The following is an 18,348-nucleotide window of genomic DNA, read 5'->3' as shown; positions in this document are numbered from 1 at the left end:
TGAATTTTGATATCTGCTGATGGGTTGTACTAGTTTCTCTACTTTTACATAAAATTATTTTTAATTTTCCAAGGGTTTAATTTCTTTCTTAGAAAAAAAATGTCTTTGAATTGATTGCAGTTAGGGAATATACCCTATACAATATTTAGTCTTAAATTTATTTTGGTTTCCTGTGTGAATTGATATATAATCAATTTTTTAATTTCTATGGAGATTTGAAAAGGAAATCATACAGAGTCTGTCATACAGAGTGAAGTAAGTCAGAAAGAGAAAGACAAATACTGTATGCTGACACATATATATGGAATTTAAGAAAAAAAATGTCATGAAGAACATAGGGGTAAGACAGGAATAAAGACACAGACCTACTAGAGCATGGACTTGAGGATATGGGGAGGGGGAAGGGTAAGCTGTGACAAAGTGAAAGAGCGGCATGGACATATATACACTACCAAACGTAAGGTAGATAGCTAGTGGGAAGCAGCCGCATAGCACAGGGAGATCAGCTCGGTTCTTTGTGATCGCCTGGAGGAGTGGGATAGGGAGGGTGGGAGGGAGACGCAAAAGGGAGGGGATATGGGAACATATGTATATGTATAACTGATTAAATTTGTAAAATAAAAAAAATAAAAATAAATAAAAAAAGTAAAAAAAAAGAGATTTGAAAAGGAAATCATTGTATGTCTAATAAATCAGTCTTATTGGTGATTATATTTAAATTTTCTGTAAACTAATTTACATTTTGTGTGCTTAATCTGTCAGATACTGCAAGAGGTTAAATTTTTCCACATTCATAACAAAACTGCCTATATTATTTGATGCTATTTTGAATGGACTCTTTTCCTTTCATTTTATTGGTCACATGTATTAAACTTTTTAATTGAATAGTGCCATTTAAAATAATTCCAATATTATATGCTAAGTGTTCATATTTGCTTTTGTCTTCTAAATCTGTCACCTATGGCCTAGAATCCACCACAAAATAAATGAGTTCCAAGTTGAAAAAAAAGAAGATATAACTCATGCCACCTTATTCTGTACGTAATGTTGAACTAAGGAACCTAGTTTTCTGTGTTGCCTGATGAGGGAGTGACTGCCATCTGGATTCCAGTATTTTACCAGTCTTGAGTTAAATTTGTCGTTTACTAGACAGATTACTGAAAGAGCTCTGTAAATACCTGTTTGATTAATATAGTAACTATTCATAGCAATATAATTGGCTTTGAGAAGAAAGAGAAATGTGTAGTCTAGCATTTGTAATTTAATAAGTGAACACCGTGTATCTGTCAGTGTGTAAGCTCAGGGTTATGATAGAGAATTAAATCTGAAGACCTATACTTTGAAACGTAACTTTGTATTTTAGCTCCTTCCTCTTGTCTATTAATACCTTTTAGTTTTTAGAAGTATAGCTCTTTGAAAAACAAAGAAAAAAAGGCTTTGTGCTTATTTATTGAGAGGGACAAGAGATCAGAACTGGGTGCCAGTACCTCAGCTGAACTAAGAAAGGTTGAGTCTCAGTTGGAAATATTTAATCATGAATGAGAACAAGCACTGACCCTCAAGCCAGGGAAATAAAAATTTCAAAAATTGTAACAATTTACCTAAACCATAAATTTCTGTGGATTGGAATTATGTAAAGAATTTGTTTGGAGGAATAGGGTTAGAATGTGCCATGGGACCAGAAGTCGTATATTTAAAAAATCTTATGAAAATTTGAATTATGAAGGGCTTTATGTATATAATATATACTATTTACCATGAGTATCTGGTACTTGTGGTGTTGTCAGTCACTCCATCTTGCTTATGCTCCATTTTGGGTGTTCCAGGAGGGAAAAGATAATATTTATGGTCTTTCTTTACTAGTAGTGTTGTCTTCTCCCCCAGCTGTAATAAAAAACACAAATTTTAAATCTACTGTACTCAGTTATGCATACCAAATTTATAAAGAGCATCTTAAACATACTATTAGTATAAGGTTTTGATTTTAAAATTCTACATCATTGTTATTTTGATTATATTTAAATAAAAATTATTTAATAAGAATTAATTATCTTTAGCTTGTTTTTAACGGTTCCACAGTGAGTTCAATTCTGAAAGACCATACTCTCTAAAATAGCTCTATTAGTACTGTTGCCTGAGTTATTTCATGTGGTGTAGATAATTCCTCATTTGCAGAGAATGTCACAATTTTTGAGCAGCTATTTATGCCCAAATTTATATATACTCTTCTTTTTATGATATCTGCATTAGAAATTCAAAGAGAATAGGCTTGATTTATTACCCATTTCAGCCCATCATGAGTCTATAACAGAGAGAGACTGTCTCTTTTTAATCATGTTGTTTTGTTTTGTTTTACGTTTTTAGACAGTAAATTCTATCTGCTGGGTCAGGGTGAAATGTATGCAGCTGCATACTGTCCTTAATGCTCAAGGGTTATATCTGGGCATACGTCTCTGCTTTTGTATCTCCAAGAGTAAAGTGTTGGATTCGTTACCTATCAAGCTGCCAGCTAGGAAAGAGTTCCTTGCTCAAATTAAGCTTATATGGAGAACTTAGAAGGAATGGAAAGCGACAGTTTAATTCCTTTCTGGTCTCAAAGATGTGAATTATTGTGCCTTGTAAAGCTGGATGGGGAAAATGAGGAATGGTGATGACTTCCCATGTCATTAGTTTTTCTATTTGTAAATGTATAACTTGCATTCATCCCACCTTAAAAGTTAAGGTTTAGTACTAAAAAGAATATAATACTTCTGAGATCACCATATACGTTCATTGATTCACTCCTCCCTCATGTCAGCTGTCTGTAACTATAAAAGCAAAGGGGTGGGTAGAGGCAGGACTCTTTTTTTTTTTAATATCTTTATTGGAGTGTAATTGCTTTACAATGGTGTGTTAGTTTCTGCTCTATAACAAACTGAATCATCTATATGTGTACATTTATCCCCATATCTCCTCCCTCTTGCGTCTCCCTCCCTCCCTTATTTCACTCTGTATGACAGATTCTAGGTCCATCCACCTCACTACAAATAACTCAATTTCGTTTCTTTTTATGGCTGAGTAATATTCAATTGTATATATGTGCCACACCTTCTTTATCCATTCATCTGTTGATGGGCACTTAGGTTGCTTCCATGTCCTGACTATTCTAAATAGAGCTGCAATGAGCACTGTGGTACATGACTCTTTGAATTATGGCTTTCTCAGGGTATATGCCCAGTAGTGGGATTGCTGGGACACATGGTAGTTCTACTTTTAGTTTTTTTTTTTTTTTTTTGCGGTATGCGGGCCTCTCACTGCTGTGGCCTCCCCCGTTGCGGAGCACAGGCTCTTGACGCGCAGGCTCCGGACGCGCAGGCTCAGCGGCCATGGCTCACGGGCCCAGCCGCTCCACGGCATATGGGATCCTCCCAGACCGGGGCACGAACCCGTATCCCCTGCATCGGCAGGCGGACTCTCAACAACTTGCGCCACCAGGGAGGCCCCTACTTTTAGTTTTTTAAGGAACCTTCATACTGTTCTCCATAGTGGCTGTATCAATTTAGATTCCCACCAGGAGTGCAAGAGGGTTCCCTTTTCTCCACACCCTTTCCAGTATTTATTGTTTGTAGATTTTTCTTTACATCTTTATTGGAGTATAATTGCTTTACAATGATGTGTTAGTTTCTGCTTTATAACAAAGTGAATCAGTTATACATATACATATGTTCCCATATCTCTTCCCTCTTGCGTCTCCCTCCCTCCCACCCTCCCTATCCCACCCCTCTAGGTGGTCACAAAGCACCCAGCTGATCTCCCTGTGCTATGTGGCTGCTTCCCACTAGCTATCTATTTTACGTTTGGTAGTGTATATATGTCCATGCCACTCTCGCTTTGTCACAGCTTACCCTTCCCCCTCCCCATATCCTCAAGTCCATTCTCTAGTAGGTCTGTGTCTTTATTCCTGTCTTACCCCTAGGTTCTTCATGATATATTTTTTCTTAAATTCCATAAATATATGTTAGCATACGGTATTTGTCTTTCTCTTTCTGACTTACTTCACTCTGTATGACAGACTCTAGGTCCATCCACCTCATTACAAATAGCTCAATTTCATTTCTTTTTATGGCTGAGTAATATTCCATTGTATATATGTGCCACATCTTCTTTATCCATTCATCCGATGATGGACACTTAGGTTATTTCCATCTCCGGGCTCTTGTAAATAGAGCTGCAATTAACATTGTGGTGCATGACTCTTTTTGAATTATGGTTTTCTCAGGGTATATGCCCAGTAGTGGGATTGCTGGGTCATATGGTACTTCTATTTGTAGTTTTTTAAGGAACCTCCATACTGTTCTCCATAGTGGCTGTACCAATTCATATTCCCACCAGCAGTGGAAGAGTGTTCCCTTTTCTCCACACCCTCTCCAGCATTTATAGTTTCTAGATTTTTGGATGATGGCCATTCTGACTGGTGTGAGATGATATCTCATTGTAGTTTTGATTTGCATTTCTCTAATGATTAATGATGTTGAGCATTCTTTCATGTGTTTGTTGGCAGTCTGTATATCTTCTTTGGAGAAGTGTCTATTTAGGTCTTCTGCCCATTTTTGGATTGGGTTGTTTGTTTTTTTGTTATTGAACTGCATGAGCTGCTTATAAATTTTGGAGATTAGTCCTTTGTCAGTTGCTTCATTTGCAAATATTTTCTCCCATTCTGAGGGTTGTCTTTTGGTCTTGTTTATGGTTTCCTTTGCTGTGTAAAAGCTTTGAAGTTTCATTAGGTCCCATTTATTTATTTTTGTCTTTATTTCCATTTCTCTAGGAGGTGGGTCAAAAAGGATCTTGCTGTGATTTATGTCATAGAGTGTTCTGCCTATGTTTTCCTCTAAGAGTTTGATAGTTTCTGGCCTTACATTTAGGTCTTTAATCCATTTTGAGCTTATTTTTGTGTATGGTGTTAGGGAGTGATCTAATCTCATACTTCTACATGTACCTGTCCAGTTTTCCCAGCACCACTTATTGAAGAGGCTGTCCTTTCTCCACTGTACATTCCTGCCTCCTTTATCAAAGATAAGGTGACCATATGTGTATGGGTTTATCTCTGGGCTTTCTATCCTGTTCCATTGATCTATCTTTCTGTTTTTGTGCCAGTACCATACTGTCTTGATTACTGTAGCTTTGTAGTATAGTCTGAAGTCCAGGAGCCTGATTCCTCCAGCTCCCTTTTTCTTTCTCAAGATTCCTTTGGCTGTTTGGGGTCTGTTGTGTTTCCATACAGATTGTGAAATTTTTTGTTCTAGTTCTGTGAAAAATGCCATTGGTAGTTTGATAGGGATTGCATTGAATCTGCAGATTGTTTTGGGTAGTGTACTCATTTTCACAATATTGATTCTTCTGATCCAGGAACAGGGTATATTTCTCCATCTGTTTGTATCATCTTTAATTTCTGTCATCAGTGTCTTATAGTTTTCTGCATACAGGTCTTTTGTCTCCTTAGGTAGGTTTATTCCTAGATATTTTATTCTTTTTGTTGCAACGGTAAATGGGAGTGTTTACTTAATTTCTCTTTCAGATTTTTCATCATTAGTGTATAGGAATGCAAGAGATTTCTGTGCATTAATTTCTTATTATGCTACTTTTCAAATTCATTGATTAGCTCTAGTAGTTTTCTGGTAGCATCTTTAGGATTCTCTATGTATAGTATCATGTCATGTACAAACAGTGACAGTTTTACTTCTTCTTTTCCAGTTAGGATTCCTTTTATTTCTTTTTCTGCTCTTATTGCTGTGGCTAAAACTTCCAAAACACTATTGATTAATAGTGGTGACACTGGGCAACCTTGTCTTCTCCCTGATCTTAGTGGAAACAGTTTCAGTTTTTCACCATTGAGAATGATGTTGGCTCTGGGTTTGTCATATATGGCCTTTATTATGTTGAGGTAAGTTCCCTCTGTGCCTATTTTCTGGAGGGTTTTTATCATAAATGGGTGTTGAATTTTGTCAGAAGCTTTTTCTGCATCTATTGAGATGATCCTATGGTTTTTCTCCTTCAATTTGTTATTATGGGTTATCACATTGATTGAGTTGCATATTTTTAAGAATCCTTGCATTCCTGGGGTAAATCCCAGTTGATGATGGTGTATGATCCTTTTAATGTGCTGTTGGATTCTGTTTGCTAGTATTTTGCTGAGGATTTTTGAATCTGTGTTCATCAGTGATATTGGCCTGTAATTTTCTTTTTTTGTGACATCTTTGTCTGGTTTTGGTATCAGGGTGATGGTGACCTCATAGAATGAGTTTGGGAGTGTTCCTCCCTCTGCTATATTTTGGAAGAGTTTGAGAAGGATAGCTCTTAGCTCTTCTCTAAATGTTTGGTAGAATTCACCTGTGAAGCCATCTGGTCCTGGGCATTTGTTTGTTGGAAGAATTTTAATCACAGTTTCAATTTCAGTGCTTGTGATTGGTCTGTTTATATTTTCTATTTCTTTCTTGTTCAGTCTCGGAAGTTTGTGCTTTTCTAAGAATCTGCCCATTTCTTCCAGCTTGTCCATTTTATTGGCATAGAGTTGCTTGTAGTAATCTCTCATGATCCTTTCTGTTTCTGGAGTGTCAGTTGTTACTTCTCCCTTTTCATTTTTAATTCTATTGACTTGAGTCTTCTCCCTTTTTTTCTAGATGAGTCTGGCCCATGGTTTATCAATTTTGTTTATCTTCTCAAAGAACCAGCTTTTAGTTTTATTAATCTTTGCTATTGTTTTGTTCATTTCTTTTTCTGATCTCATCTTTATGATTCTTTCCTTCTGCTAACTTTAGGGTTTTTTTGTTCTTTCTGTATTTGCTTTAGGTGTAAGGTTGTTTGTTTATTTGTTTGTTTGAGATGTTTCTTTTTTCTTGAGGTAAGATTGTATTGTTATAAATTTCCCTCTTAGACCATCTTTTGCTGCATCCCATAGGTTTTGGGTTGTCATGTTTTCATTGTCATTTGTTTCTAGGTATTTTTTGATTTTCTCTTTGAATTCTTCAGTGATCTCTTGGTTACTTAGTAGTGTATTGTTTAGCTATCATGTGTTTGTCTTTTTCACAGATATTTTCCTGTAATTGCTATCTAGTCTCATAGCATTGTGGTCGGAACAGATACTTGATACGATATCAATTTTCTTAATTTACCAAGGCTTGATTTGTGATCTGAGATAAGATCTATCCTGGAAAATGTTCCATGAGCACTTGAGAAGAAAGTATATTCTGTTGTTTTTGGATGGAGTGTCCTATTGATATCAGTTAAGTCCATCTTGTTTTATGTTTCATTTAAAGCTTGTGTTTCCTTATTTATTTTCACTTTGGGTGATTTGTCCATTAGTGCAAGTGGGGTGTTAAAGTCCCCTAGTATGATTGTGTTACTGTCGATTTCCCCCTTTATGGCCGTTAGCATTTTCCTTATGTATTGAGGTGCTCCTATGTTGGGTGCATAAATATTTACAATTGTTATATCTTCTTCTTGGATCGATCCCTTGATCATTATGTAGTGTCCTTCTTTGTCTCTTGTAATAGTCTTTGTTTTAAAGTCTGTTTTGTCTGATATGAGAATTGCTACTCCAGCTTTCTTTTGATTTCCATTTGCATGGAATATGTTTTTCCATCGCCTCACTTTCAGTCTGTATGTGTCCCTAGGTCTTAGGTGGGTCTCTTGTAGACTGCATATATACGGGTCTTGTTTTTGTGTCCATTCAGCCAGTCTCTGTCTTTTGGTGGGAGCATTTAGTCCATTTACATTTAAGGTAATTATTGATATGTATGTTCCTATTACCATTTTCATAATTGTTTTGGGTTTGTTTTTGTAGGTCTTTTCCTTCTCTTGTGTTTCCTGCCTAGAGAAGTTCATTTAGCGTTTGTTGTATAGCTGGTTTGGTGGTGCTGAATCCTGTTAGCTTTTCCTTTCTGTAAAGGGTTTAATTTTCTATGTTGAATCTGAATGAGATCCTTGCTGGGTAGAGTAATCTTGGTTGTAGTTTTTTCCGTTTCATCATTTTAAATATGTCCTGCCACACCCTTCTGGCTTGCAGAGTTTCTGCTGAGAAATCAGCTGTTAACCTTATGGGGATTCCCTTGTATGTTATTTGTTGCTTTTCCCTTGCTGCTTTTAATATTTGTTCTTTGTATTTAATTTTTGATAATTTGATTAATATGTGTCTTGGCATGTTTCTCCTTGGATTTATCCTGTATGGAATCTCTGCCCTTCCTGGACTTGATTGACTATTTCTTTCCCATATTAGGGATGTTTTCAGCTATAATCTCTTCAAATATTTTCTCAGTCCCTTTCTTTTTCTCTTCTTCTGGGACCCCTATAATTCGAATGTTCGTGCATTTAATGTTGTCCCAGAGGCCTCTAAGACTGTCCTGAATTCTTCTCATTCTTTTTTCTTCATTCTGCTCTGTGGTAGTTATTTCCACTATTTTATCTTCCAGGTCACTTATCCGTTCTTCTGCCTCAGTTATTCTGCTATTGATTCCCTCTAGTGAATTTTTAATTTCATTTATTGTGTTGTTCATCATTGTTTAGTTCACTCTTTAGTTCTTCTAGGTCCTTGTTAAACGTTTCTTGTATTTTCTCCATTCTGTTTCAAAGATTTTGGATCATCTTTACTGTCATTACTGTGAAATCTTTTTCAGGTAGACTGCCTATTTCCTCTTCATTTGTTAGGTCTGGTGTGTTTTTATCTTGCTCCTTCATCTGCTGTGTATTTCTCTGTCTTCTCATTTTGCTTAACTTACTGTGTTTGGGGTCTCCTTTTTGTCGGCTGCAGGTTCATAGTTCCCATTGTTTTTGGTGTCTGCCCCCAGTGGCTAAGGTTGGTTCAGTGGGTTGTGTAGGCTTCCTGGTGGAGGGGACTGATGCCTGTGTTCTGGTTGATGAGGCTGGATCTTGTCTTTCTTGTGGGCACGACCACGTTTGGTGGTGTGTTTTGTGGTGTCTGTGAACTTATGATTTTAGGCAGCCTCTCTGCTAATGGGTGGGGTTGTATGCCTGTCTTGCTAGTTGTTCGGTATGGGGTGTCCAGCACTATAGCCTGCTGGCCGTTGAGTGGAGCTGGTTCTTAGTGTTGAGATGGAGATCTCTGGAAGATCTTTCGCCGTTTGATATTACATGGGGCCGGGAGGTCTCTGGTGGTCCAATGTCCTGAACTTGGCTCTCCCACCTTGGAGGCTCAGGCCTGACACCCGGCTGGAATACCAAGAGCATGTCAGCCACACGGCTTGGAAGAAAAGGGAGGAAAAAAAAGAAAGATAGAAAAAAATAAAATAAATTTATTAAAATAAAAATTTAAAATATGATTAAAAAGTAATAAAAAATAAAAGAAAAAGAGGGAAAGAAGAGAGCAATGAAATCAGTAAACAAATCTATCAGTGATAATAAGCTCTAAATATTAAACTAAGATAAAGATAAAGCCAGAAACAAATTAGATGCAGAAAGCAAACCCCAAGTCTACAGTTGCTCCCATAGTCCACTGTCTCAATTTTGGGATGATTCGTTGTTATTCAGGTATTCCACAGATGCAGGGTACATCACGTTGACTGTGGAGCTTTAATCCGCTGCTCTTGTGGCTGCTGAGAGAGATTTCCCTTTCTCTTCTTTGTTCGCACAGCTCCTGATGTTAAGCTTTGGATTTGGCCCTGCCTTTGCGTGTAGGTCGCTGGAGGGCATCTGTTCTTCGCTCAGACAGGACAGGGTTAAAGGAGCAGCTGATTGAGGGGCTCTGGCTCACTCAGTCCGAGGGGAGGGAGGGGTACGGATGCGGGGCAAGCCTGCAGAGGTAGAGGCCAGCATAATGTTGCAATAGCCTGAGGCGCGCCGTGTGTTCTCCTGGGGAAGTTGTCCCTGGATCACGGGACCCTGGCATTGGTGGGCTGCACACGCTCCCTAGAGGGGAAGTGTGGATAGTGACCCGTGCTTGCTCACAGGCGTCTTGGTGGCTACAGCAGCAGCCTTAGTGTCTCATGCCCGTCTCTGGTGTCCACGCTGATAGCCACAGCTCGTGTTGTCTCTGGAGCTCGTTTAGGTGGTGCCGTGAATCCCCTCTCCTCGCGCACCCCGAAACAATGGTCACTTGCCTTTTAGGCATTTCCAGACTATTTCCTGAACTCTCTCCCTGCTAGCTGTGGCACACTAGCCCCCTTCAGGCTGTGTTCACGCAGCCTACCCCAGTCCTCTCCCTGGGGTCTGACCTCTGAAGCCCGTGCCTCAGCTCCCAGCCTCCACCCGCCCCGGTGGGTGAGCAGACAACCCTCTCGGGCTGGTGAGTGCTGGCCAGCATCAATCCTCTGTGCAGGAATCTCTCTGCTTTGCCCTCTGCATCCCGTCGCTGCGCTCTCCTCTGTGGCTCCAAAGCTTCCCTCCTGCCCACCCCTGTCTCCACCAGTGAAGGGGCTTCCTAGTGTGTGGAAACTTTTCCTCTTTCACGGCTCCCTCCCCGAGGTGCAGGTCTGTCCCTATTCTTTTGTCTCTGTTTTTTTTCTTTTTTCTTTTGCACTACCCAGGTAGGTGGGGATTTTCTTTCCTTTTGGGAAGTATGAGGTCTTCTGCCAGCATTCAGTAGGTGTTCTGTAGGAGCTGTTTCACATGTAGATGTATTTTTGATGTATTTGTGGGGAGGAAAGTGATTTCCACATCTTACGCCTCCACCATCTTTAGGCCCTCCCTCTGTAGGACTTTTAAAACAGTGACTAATGGACTTAGTACCTGCCTGGATCAGGAATGATGGAAGGATTGATCTATAAAATGATCACATTTAGAACTTTACTCTGGTATTAATCAGCTTAAGTTCTTATGAAGTGTAGTAACAAGTTCATTAGTTACAGTGTTGTGTTTGACATGGATTTGATCAATTGTTTCTCTATTTAAAAATCTTTCTTGTGGGAATCTTATTGTAAATTCGGAATTTAATTCTAGTTAATATTAAGAAGATTGACCATTCCATGTAACGGTGATCCAGTGGGGAATACAGGAACTATCTTATAAATTGATCAAAATGTATTGGGCACATCAGTTTGGGGTGAGAATTTGGCCATATTGCTGTTTAAAGTTGATAATACCATTTCCAGTGTCTATCGAGAGAAAAATATTTAAACAAGTGCTGAGATTAATCTTATTCCTGCATGACTTGTAATAGCAAAAAGCAAAACTGAACATAGCTAGTTACAGCACTAGAGATCTCGTTAAATTATGATATATCAGTAGGACCATATATTATACAGCCATTAAAAAAGACTGATGTAGGGACTTCCCTGGTGGTCCAGTGGTTAAGACTCCACACTCCCAATGCAGGTTGCCTGGGTTCGATCCCTGGTCGGGAACCAGATCCTGCATGCCACAACTAAGACCCAGCACAGCCAAATAAATAAAGTTAAAAAAAAAAAAAAAAAAGACTGAAGTAGTACCGTGTGTATTGACATGCTCAGATCTCTAAAATATGTTGTTAGATAGAAACATGCACAGAAAATATACAGAAAGCACATGAACCTGTGGTTACCTGTGATGAGTGAGATGTGGAGGCCAGGGCATCTTCTCATTTTCACGTGTTTTTTTTTTTTTTAAATAAATTTATTTATTTTTGTCTGTGTTGGGTCTTCGTTGCTGCACACGGGCTTTCTCTAGTTGTGGCAAGCGGGGCCTACTCTTCATTGCAGTGTGTGGGCTTCTCATTGGGGTGGCTTCTCTTGTTGCGGAGCTCAGGCTCTAGGTGCACGGGCTTCAGTAGTTGCGGCACGTGGGCTCACTAGCTGTGGCTCATGGGTTCTAGAGCACAGGCTCAGTAGTTGTGACGCACGGTCTTAGTTGCTCCACAGCGTGTGGGATCTTCCAGGACCAGGGCTTGAACCTGTGTCCTCTGCATTGGCAGGCGGATTCTCAACCACTGTCCCACCAGGGAAGCCCCTTCATGTGGTTTTTACAGTGACCATGTATAATTTTTTTAATCAGTAAATAAAATGTACTGTTGTTCATCTACATGTAGTTGTCCTTTGATATTCTTTACTTTTACATTTTTATTTGAGCAGTGGTGTGGTCTTTTCTGAAAATTTAAAAACACTTTTAGAACCATTACAGTGAGTTTGTCTTCAGTATTACTGCTGAAGTGACTGTCCCACTAATATGAGGCTTGTGGTATCTTGTTATTATCATTTTAAATTTAGGGCCTCTAGAAAAGGAAAACAGATATATGTGGTGGGAGTTAAAAAACAAGATGTAAATCTATTTTAAATCTCTGCTGTACTGTTTTTCTATTTCAGTTACCTAGAAAAGTACGAGAAAGTTCATCATTTTGGGGAGGATGATGATGAGGTACCACCAGGCAATCCCAAACCACAGCTTCCTATTGGTGCAATTCCATCTTCCTACAATTACCAGCAACACAGTGTGTCAGGTAAATATCACTGGAAATGAACAGGGCATAGTTCCACAGTTTTGAATTAGGAAAATAGACATCATCCAATGAATTGAATTGAACTAATTGGTATGAGGGCCCTTTCTGTCATAGCCTGCATATAAGATTTTTAGTTGCAGGAATTTAGAGTTACAAATATACCTGTATTTTCAAGTGAAGTTTTAAAATTATTTCTTTGTCTAAAGATTAGTTTAACCTGAATAGTTACTAAAATGAGGAGAGGAAGGTCCTGTTAGGATTAGGGAAGCCAAAGGAGTACTCATAGCATCTACTAGATTTTCTACAATTCCTGTAATTTCCAGCACCAGAATTTCTCAGAAATGTTTCTTACTATTCAACTATTTTCCTGCCATGGTACCAGGGATTTAAGATTCTTTTCATTCATGTCATTCTTGTAATGGTTATAGAGGAATCTGCAGCTAAAAAGAACAGGACCCAAGTTGGAAATAATCAGGTTGAGAGTCTAATAAAGAGGTTCTTGAGACAGAATAGATGGGAGTTCCATTGTCTGTGGCTCGGGGGGTTGAGACGGTGATGCTTAGGAAGAGAGCTCTGAAGAGGTAAGCATCTCTTTTCTTTAATCACCAACATTTGGCCTGAAAAAGAGGAGATACATCTTTTTCAAGGGTATTTTCTTTATAAAATATACAATTATCTAGATCTTTATTATTCTTCATTGGTGCTAATACCAATCTCTTAGGTAATCCTTAGTTTTAAGCTCCCTCGTTTGTGCCAGTATCACTGATTTAAATTTTCCATTATCTATTTTCAGTGTCTTTCATGTTGAATTTGACTCTGTTTCTTCCCCAATCAGCTGAGGAAACAGAATCTCCTAGAATCTGTGATCTCCATTAGAAGAGGCTTTCATGTGATGCTTTTGTATAATTGGGGCTTGGGAGGGGTGGTGGCAGTGGTGACTGCAAACCAAATCTAGCTTTATCTTTAATGAGAAGTTATTACTTCAAGAGCTACTGTTAAAAGGGAACATTTTAAGTCACCATGTAGAAGATCTTACTAATAGCTTAAGCTGATTAAATAAAATGGGGTGACTTGTTAGGTGGTATGCTTCCTGTTTTTAAAAAGAGCTAATGACCATTATCTAATTCAAGGATGTTATAGAGGGTATTCCTACATTGAATGAGACCTTGTACTAAAGACCTTTAAGACCATCTTGTAACTGTGTTGTTCCTATATTTCATCAACAGCAGAACTGTCCATTCTTGTAGCTTAAATAGAGTTTGGTGTCTATTCCAGCTTCTCAAACTGACCCATTTCTACATTAGATCTTGTTTATTTTTGTTTTTTATTTATTTATTTTTGCGGTACGCGGGCCTCACTGTTGTGGCCTCTCCCGTTGCGGAGCACAGGCTCTGGATGCGCAGGCTCAGCAGCCGTGGCTCACGGGCCCAGCCACTCTGCGGCATGTGGGATCTTCCCGGACCAGGGCACGAACCCGTGTCCCCTGCATTGGCAGGCAGACACTCAACCACTGCGCCACCAGGGAAGCCCTAGATCTTGTTTAAAATGAAATTTTTTCTGGATCTGTTTTTTTGTTTTTTGTCCCCCTCCCCTAATTGAACATGATTTACTTCAAGAAAAAAGATATTTCTGGTATTTCAAAAGCCTAATGAAAGTCATTGATAGAGCTACACAATTTTTAAGGGAATGACAATTTCTTAATCTGGTGTTACAATAACTCCTTTCTGATATGCTGTCGTATGTCTGTCTTTTTTTTTTTTTAAGGAGAATTTGGGTAGTTATGTAACATGTAACATGTTTGACAAAATCAGGATTGGGGACTCATGAAAGGAAAAAAAAAACTAGGACTTGCTGGGGAACATCAGACTACAATATATCTAATTCAAACTGAAAAGAGGTAGTGTTTCAGGGCAGAATTTATGAATTTGAATGTGCTTTTTATTTTTCTAGAAGGAGCCATAGCAACATTATGACAGTGTTCTAAAAATTAACATGACCATCAAAATATAAAACAAATCCTTCACTGATGATTCTTCTCAAATGCCATTAAGGAAATATAGTAAACTTAATAGCTGTCAATATATATGTGTGTGTCTGTGTGTGTGTAAATAAACACCAAAGTAGAATTACATGGTGGTAGATTAAGAGCCTTAGGAAATTTTAATAAGAATGTTTAAAAGATTTGTGTGTACATCTTTGATTACACAACCTTACTCTTCTTATAGGTTTGGATTAATGTATTTGGATAAATGTATTTTATCTAGAGATGCTTATATTGTTGATATTAAGAAAAGGTATTCTAAAACAGTATTTTGAAAGGTAATATAATAAATTGGCATTTAGTATGAAGTGCAATTCTACTCATAATTGTCATGATAGAATATTGTACATTGATAGAATATGGGACCAAATTTTCCTTTAAGGATACTGATGCCTTTTGCCCAGTGACTTGAAGTGGCCAAAAAAGTATTCATAGATTTTGCTTTGAATTTTAGAATTAGTAAACATTGGCATCAAAATATGGTCATTTTATTTGCATAGTTTTTCATACTTTTCCATGCCATAAATACCTAATCTTTTTTTTCCATCTTTATTCTTTCTTGGTATTGATTTGGATACAGTCAGTTCTGCAGAATTGTAGTGTAGATTACTAAGGACTTTTTGTTCATCTTCTCTTACACTTTAAAATTAAAAAATTAATTAGTTTCTAAATTAAAAATTTTTTAATTTATTTGCAATATCTTTAGTAGAAAAATTATGAAAGGCAAAATTGGCACATGACAACTCATTGAAATTAATAGAATTTTAGAGCTAGCAAGGATTTTAGTGATCATTTAATCCAATTCAATCATTTTGGTCAAAGGAGGCCAAGCACCCTATCCATTCGCATTTTTGTTATGTAAATTTGGGAGAGCTTATACAAGAAGATTTATTATTTTAGTTTTATCAGTTGTATTTGAGCAAAGATTTTCCTTTACATGTCCTATATTCTTACAAACATTTGAACTACAGCAATCGCTGCCAATATCAATGGAAAGAATGTACTGTCTAATATCTTTAATGTAAACAGCACTCCAGGAACAATTCTCCCTTTCCTCTAAACTGAAAACAAAGAGATTACCTCAGATTAAATTAGTTTGTCAGCAGTGATGCGTTTGTATAAACATTGAGTCAAGAATGTTGAAAATTTCCGATCCCATTCACATTATAACATTGTAGCTATTTAATCATACCTCCTTGGGGATGGGAAGGGAGGCTCTTAAAATCTTGTAAGCATTTTCTCATATATTATCATAGGACTCTTTACCAAGCCTCATATAATTAGAGGACTTTTCATAATTATCATATTTATTCATTTTATTTTAATTGGAGATGACTTTTGGCAAAGTCATTCACGTAAGGATGTATTGAATTGAGTATATGATGGCATCTGTTATTCTTCAGTAGCAAACAGAACAATTCCAAGATCATATTGAAAGCACATAAAGAAGACTGTGACAGATGTTGAATATAGGTTCCAATTTGTTTTGTATTGAAGAGATTTGCATGAAAATTGTGTGGAATCTAAAAACTTAATTATTGCTGAGACTTGGCATCTCATGATCAATTTCAGTGTGTGGTATAGAAATGTCAAAATCTATTCCTATATTCACAGAAGTTATGTTACATTTTCCCCAGATATTTATGTTATTTATAAGAAATTTTACTTTTCAAGATTATAAAAAATGAACAATATATTATTGTTCAACCTTAAATATTATAAAGAATTGGTGTCTTATTCATTTATAAGTGTATTGTGATACTTCTTATTGGAGAAATTCCTAGAATATTTTAGAATTGAAGAGGTGTCTCCTCAGATACCTACATTGGGAAATGAAGAAGTTTCTTACATGATTTTCTTCTGTGGCATGTTGTGACAATAGATTCCTACTTGCATTCCATTTAGTGACATTTTTTAAAGATTTTTTTTCAAATCCATATTTTTCTGAAATGTTTCATCCAGCAGTTTTCTAACTCTTGTTTGTTGCCTTTTCCCATTAAACTAATTAGATCTTTATGTGAAAAATGTACTAGGGGTATATGTCTCAGGATGTAGCTGCCAAGGCCTAAACTGCACCAATTAAGAGTCAGTATTTCTAGAAATATAACATTTTCTAATATGTATATATTATGAGTATAAAATATATTAGTGTTCTGTAATCCCATCTTCCCTACCTTCAAAGTTCTAAAAATGTTCTAATTCTCCTACATAAAATCTTAGTTAGGAAAAGATTTGTTTGGACACAAAAGCAAGAACTGTAGAGGTAAAAATTTATAAATCACACTTCATCAAAATTAAAACTTCTCTTTGAAGACATTGTTAAGAAAATTAAAAGGCAAACCATTCACTATCTGGGAGAAAATATTTACAAAACAAATATTACATAAGTGACTCATTCAGAATATTTTAAACTGACAGTATTAAGTGCTGACAAGGGTGTACAGCACCAGGAACTCTCTCATACATCGCTGGTGGAAAAACAGAATGTTACTACCACTTTGGAAAACAGTTTCACAGTTTCTTGCAAAGTTAAACATACACTTTGTATGACCCAGCAATCCAAGAGAAATGAAGAAATATGTCTGCACAAAGTCCTGTATGTGAATGTTTACAGCAACTGTATTCAGAAGTGCCAAAAACTGGACACAGTCCAAATGTCCTTCAATTAGGGAATGGATAAACAAATTATGTTACAACCATACTATGGCAGTAAAAAGGAACCAACTACTGATACACACATCAAAATGGACACTAACCTCAAAAGCATTTTGCTAAATGAAATAAATCAGACACAAAAAGATATATATTGTGTGATTCTCTTTAATTGGCATTTTGAAATAAAGTAGATCAGTGGTTGTTTATGGATAGAAGAGAGGATCAACTACAAAGGAGCGTAAAGAAACTTCTTTGGGGTGATAGAAATACTCTGTATCTCCATTATGGTTGTGGTTAAAAGACTATCAAAACTCATAGAACTGTAGAACTAAAAAGCATGAATTTTACATATTATGTGGCAACAAATCTGACCTAAACAAGTAATAATCCTCCCAAAATTGGGTAAAGAAGGTAGGCAGTGTGTTTAGAAATATGATATTGTTAAAAATTTGAAAGGAACCAGTCTTTCTGGCTTATAGTATTTAAAAATCGGAATAAGTCCCTTGAAATACAAGAATAAAAAATGTAGATTTGGTAAATTAAAATAAAGATACAATAGTAATTTTGCAATGATATCCAACAGAATATGTACATTTTTTATATTTTAATACTTTTTGAGGAATGTAATTTTCACTTAAGTTTAGAAAGTTGAACTCTAAACTTCTACTCAGTTTATATTTTATAAAAGAAAACAAGCTTCTGTCCTGTATTCAGAAGATATTAACCATGAAAGGTTTCTAATCCTTGATATACTTAACAGTGTTTTCGTTTTTGTCTTTGTTAGATTATCTGCGTCAAAGTTATGGGCTGTCTATGGACTTCAATTCGCCAAATGATTATAATAAATTGGTGCTTTCACTATTATCTGGACTCCCAAATGAAGTGGACTTTGCTATTAATGTATGCACTCTCCTATCAAATGAAAGCAAACATGTCATGCAACTTGAAAAAGACCCTAAAATCATCACTTTATTGCTTGCTAATGCCGGGGTGTTTGATGACAGTAAGTTTTAGCCTTAATGTTTTGTATAATCATTCTATTAAAGGTGTTGTAGATTTTTTTAAAAGGTTTTTAAGGGGGAAAGTACTTTTTATTAGGCAATATAGTAGCATTCTTTATTTCCTTTTGTTATATTAAATGTATTATTTAAAATAATGAATGTTTGGAATTTTTTAACCTTATATATTTGAATAATAAAAGCCTCACTAGAACTTTTGAAATTAAAATGCTGTATTTTTCTTATAGTAAATGTGG

The 18,348-nt window shown here is 36.8% G+C and overlaps 1 protein-coding gene across 2 annotated transcripts in view; it reads left to right on the top strand.

Annotated features, from left to right (window-relative positions):
* ARID2 (AT-rich interaction domain 2) overlaps positions 1-18,348 on the top strand; it is a 171,300-nt gene that overhangs the window by 84,033 nt on the left and 68,919 nt on the right. For both annotated transcript variants that reach the window (XM_060112666.1, XM_060112667.1), the window contains 2 exons: positions 12,264-12,397; positions 17,878-18,096. In XM_060112666.1, coding sequence (XP_059968649.1) covers positions 12,264-12,397; positions 17,878-18,096 — 353 coding nt within the window. The remainder of the gene's footprint in view (positions 1-12,263; positions 12,398-17,877; positions 18,097-18,348) is intronic.

Source organism: Mesoplodon densirostris, chromosome 11, assembly GCF_025265405.1.
Source record: "Mesoplodon densirostris isolate mMesDen1 chromosome 11, mMesDen1 primary haplotype, whole genome shotgun sequence".
Taxonomy (NCBI): Eukaryota; Metazoa; Chordata; class Mammalia; order Artiodactyla; family Ziphiidae; genus Mesoplodon; species Mesoplodon densirostris.
This window is presented reverse-complemented; position numbering and strand designations above follow the sequence as displayed.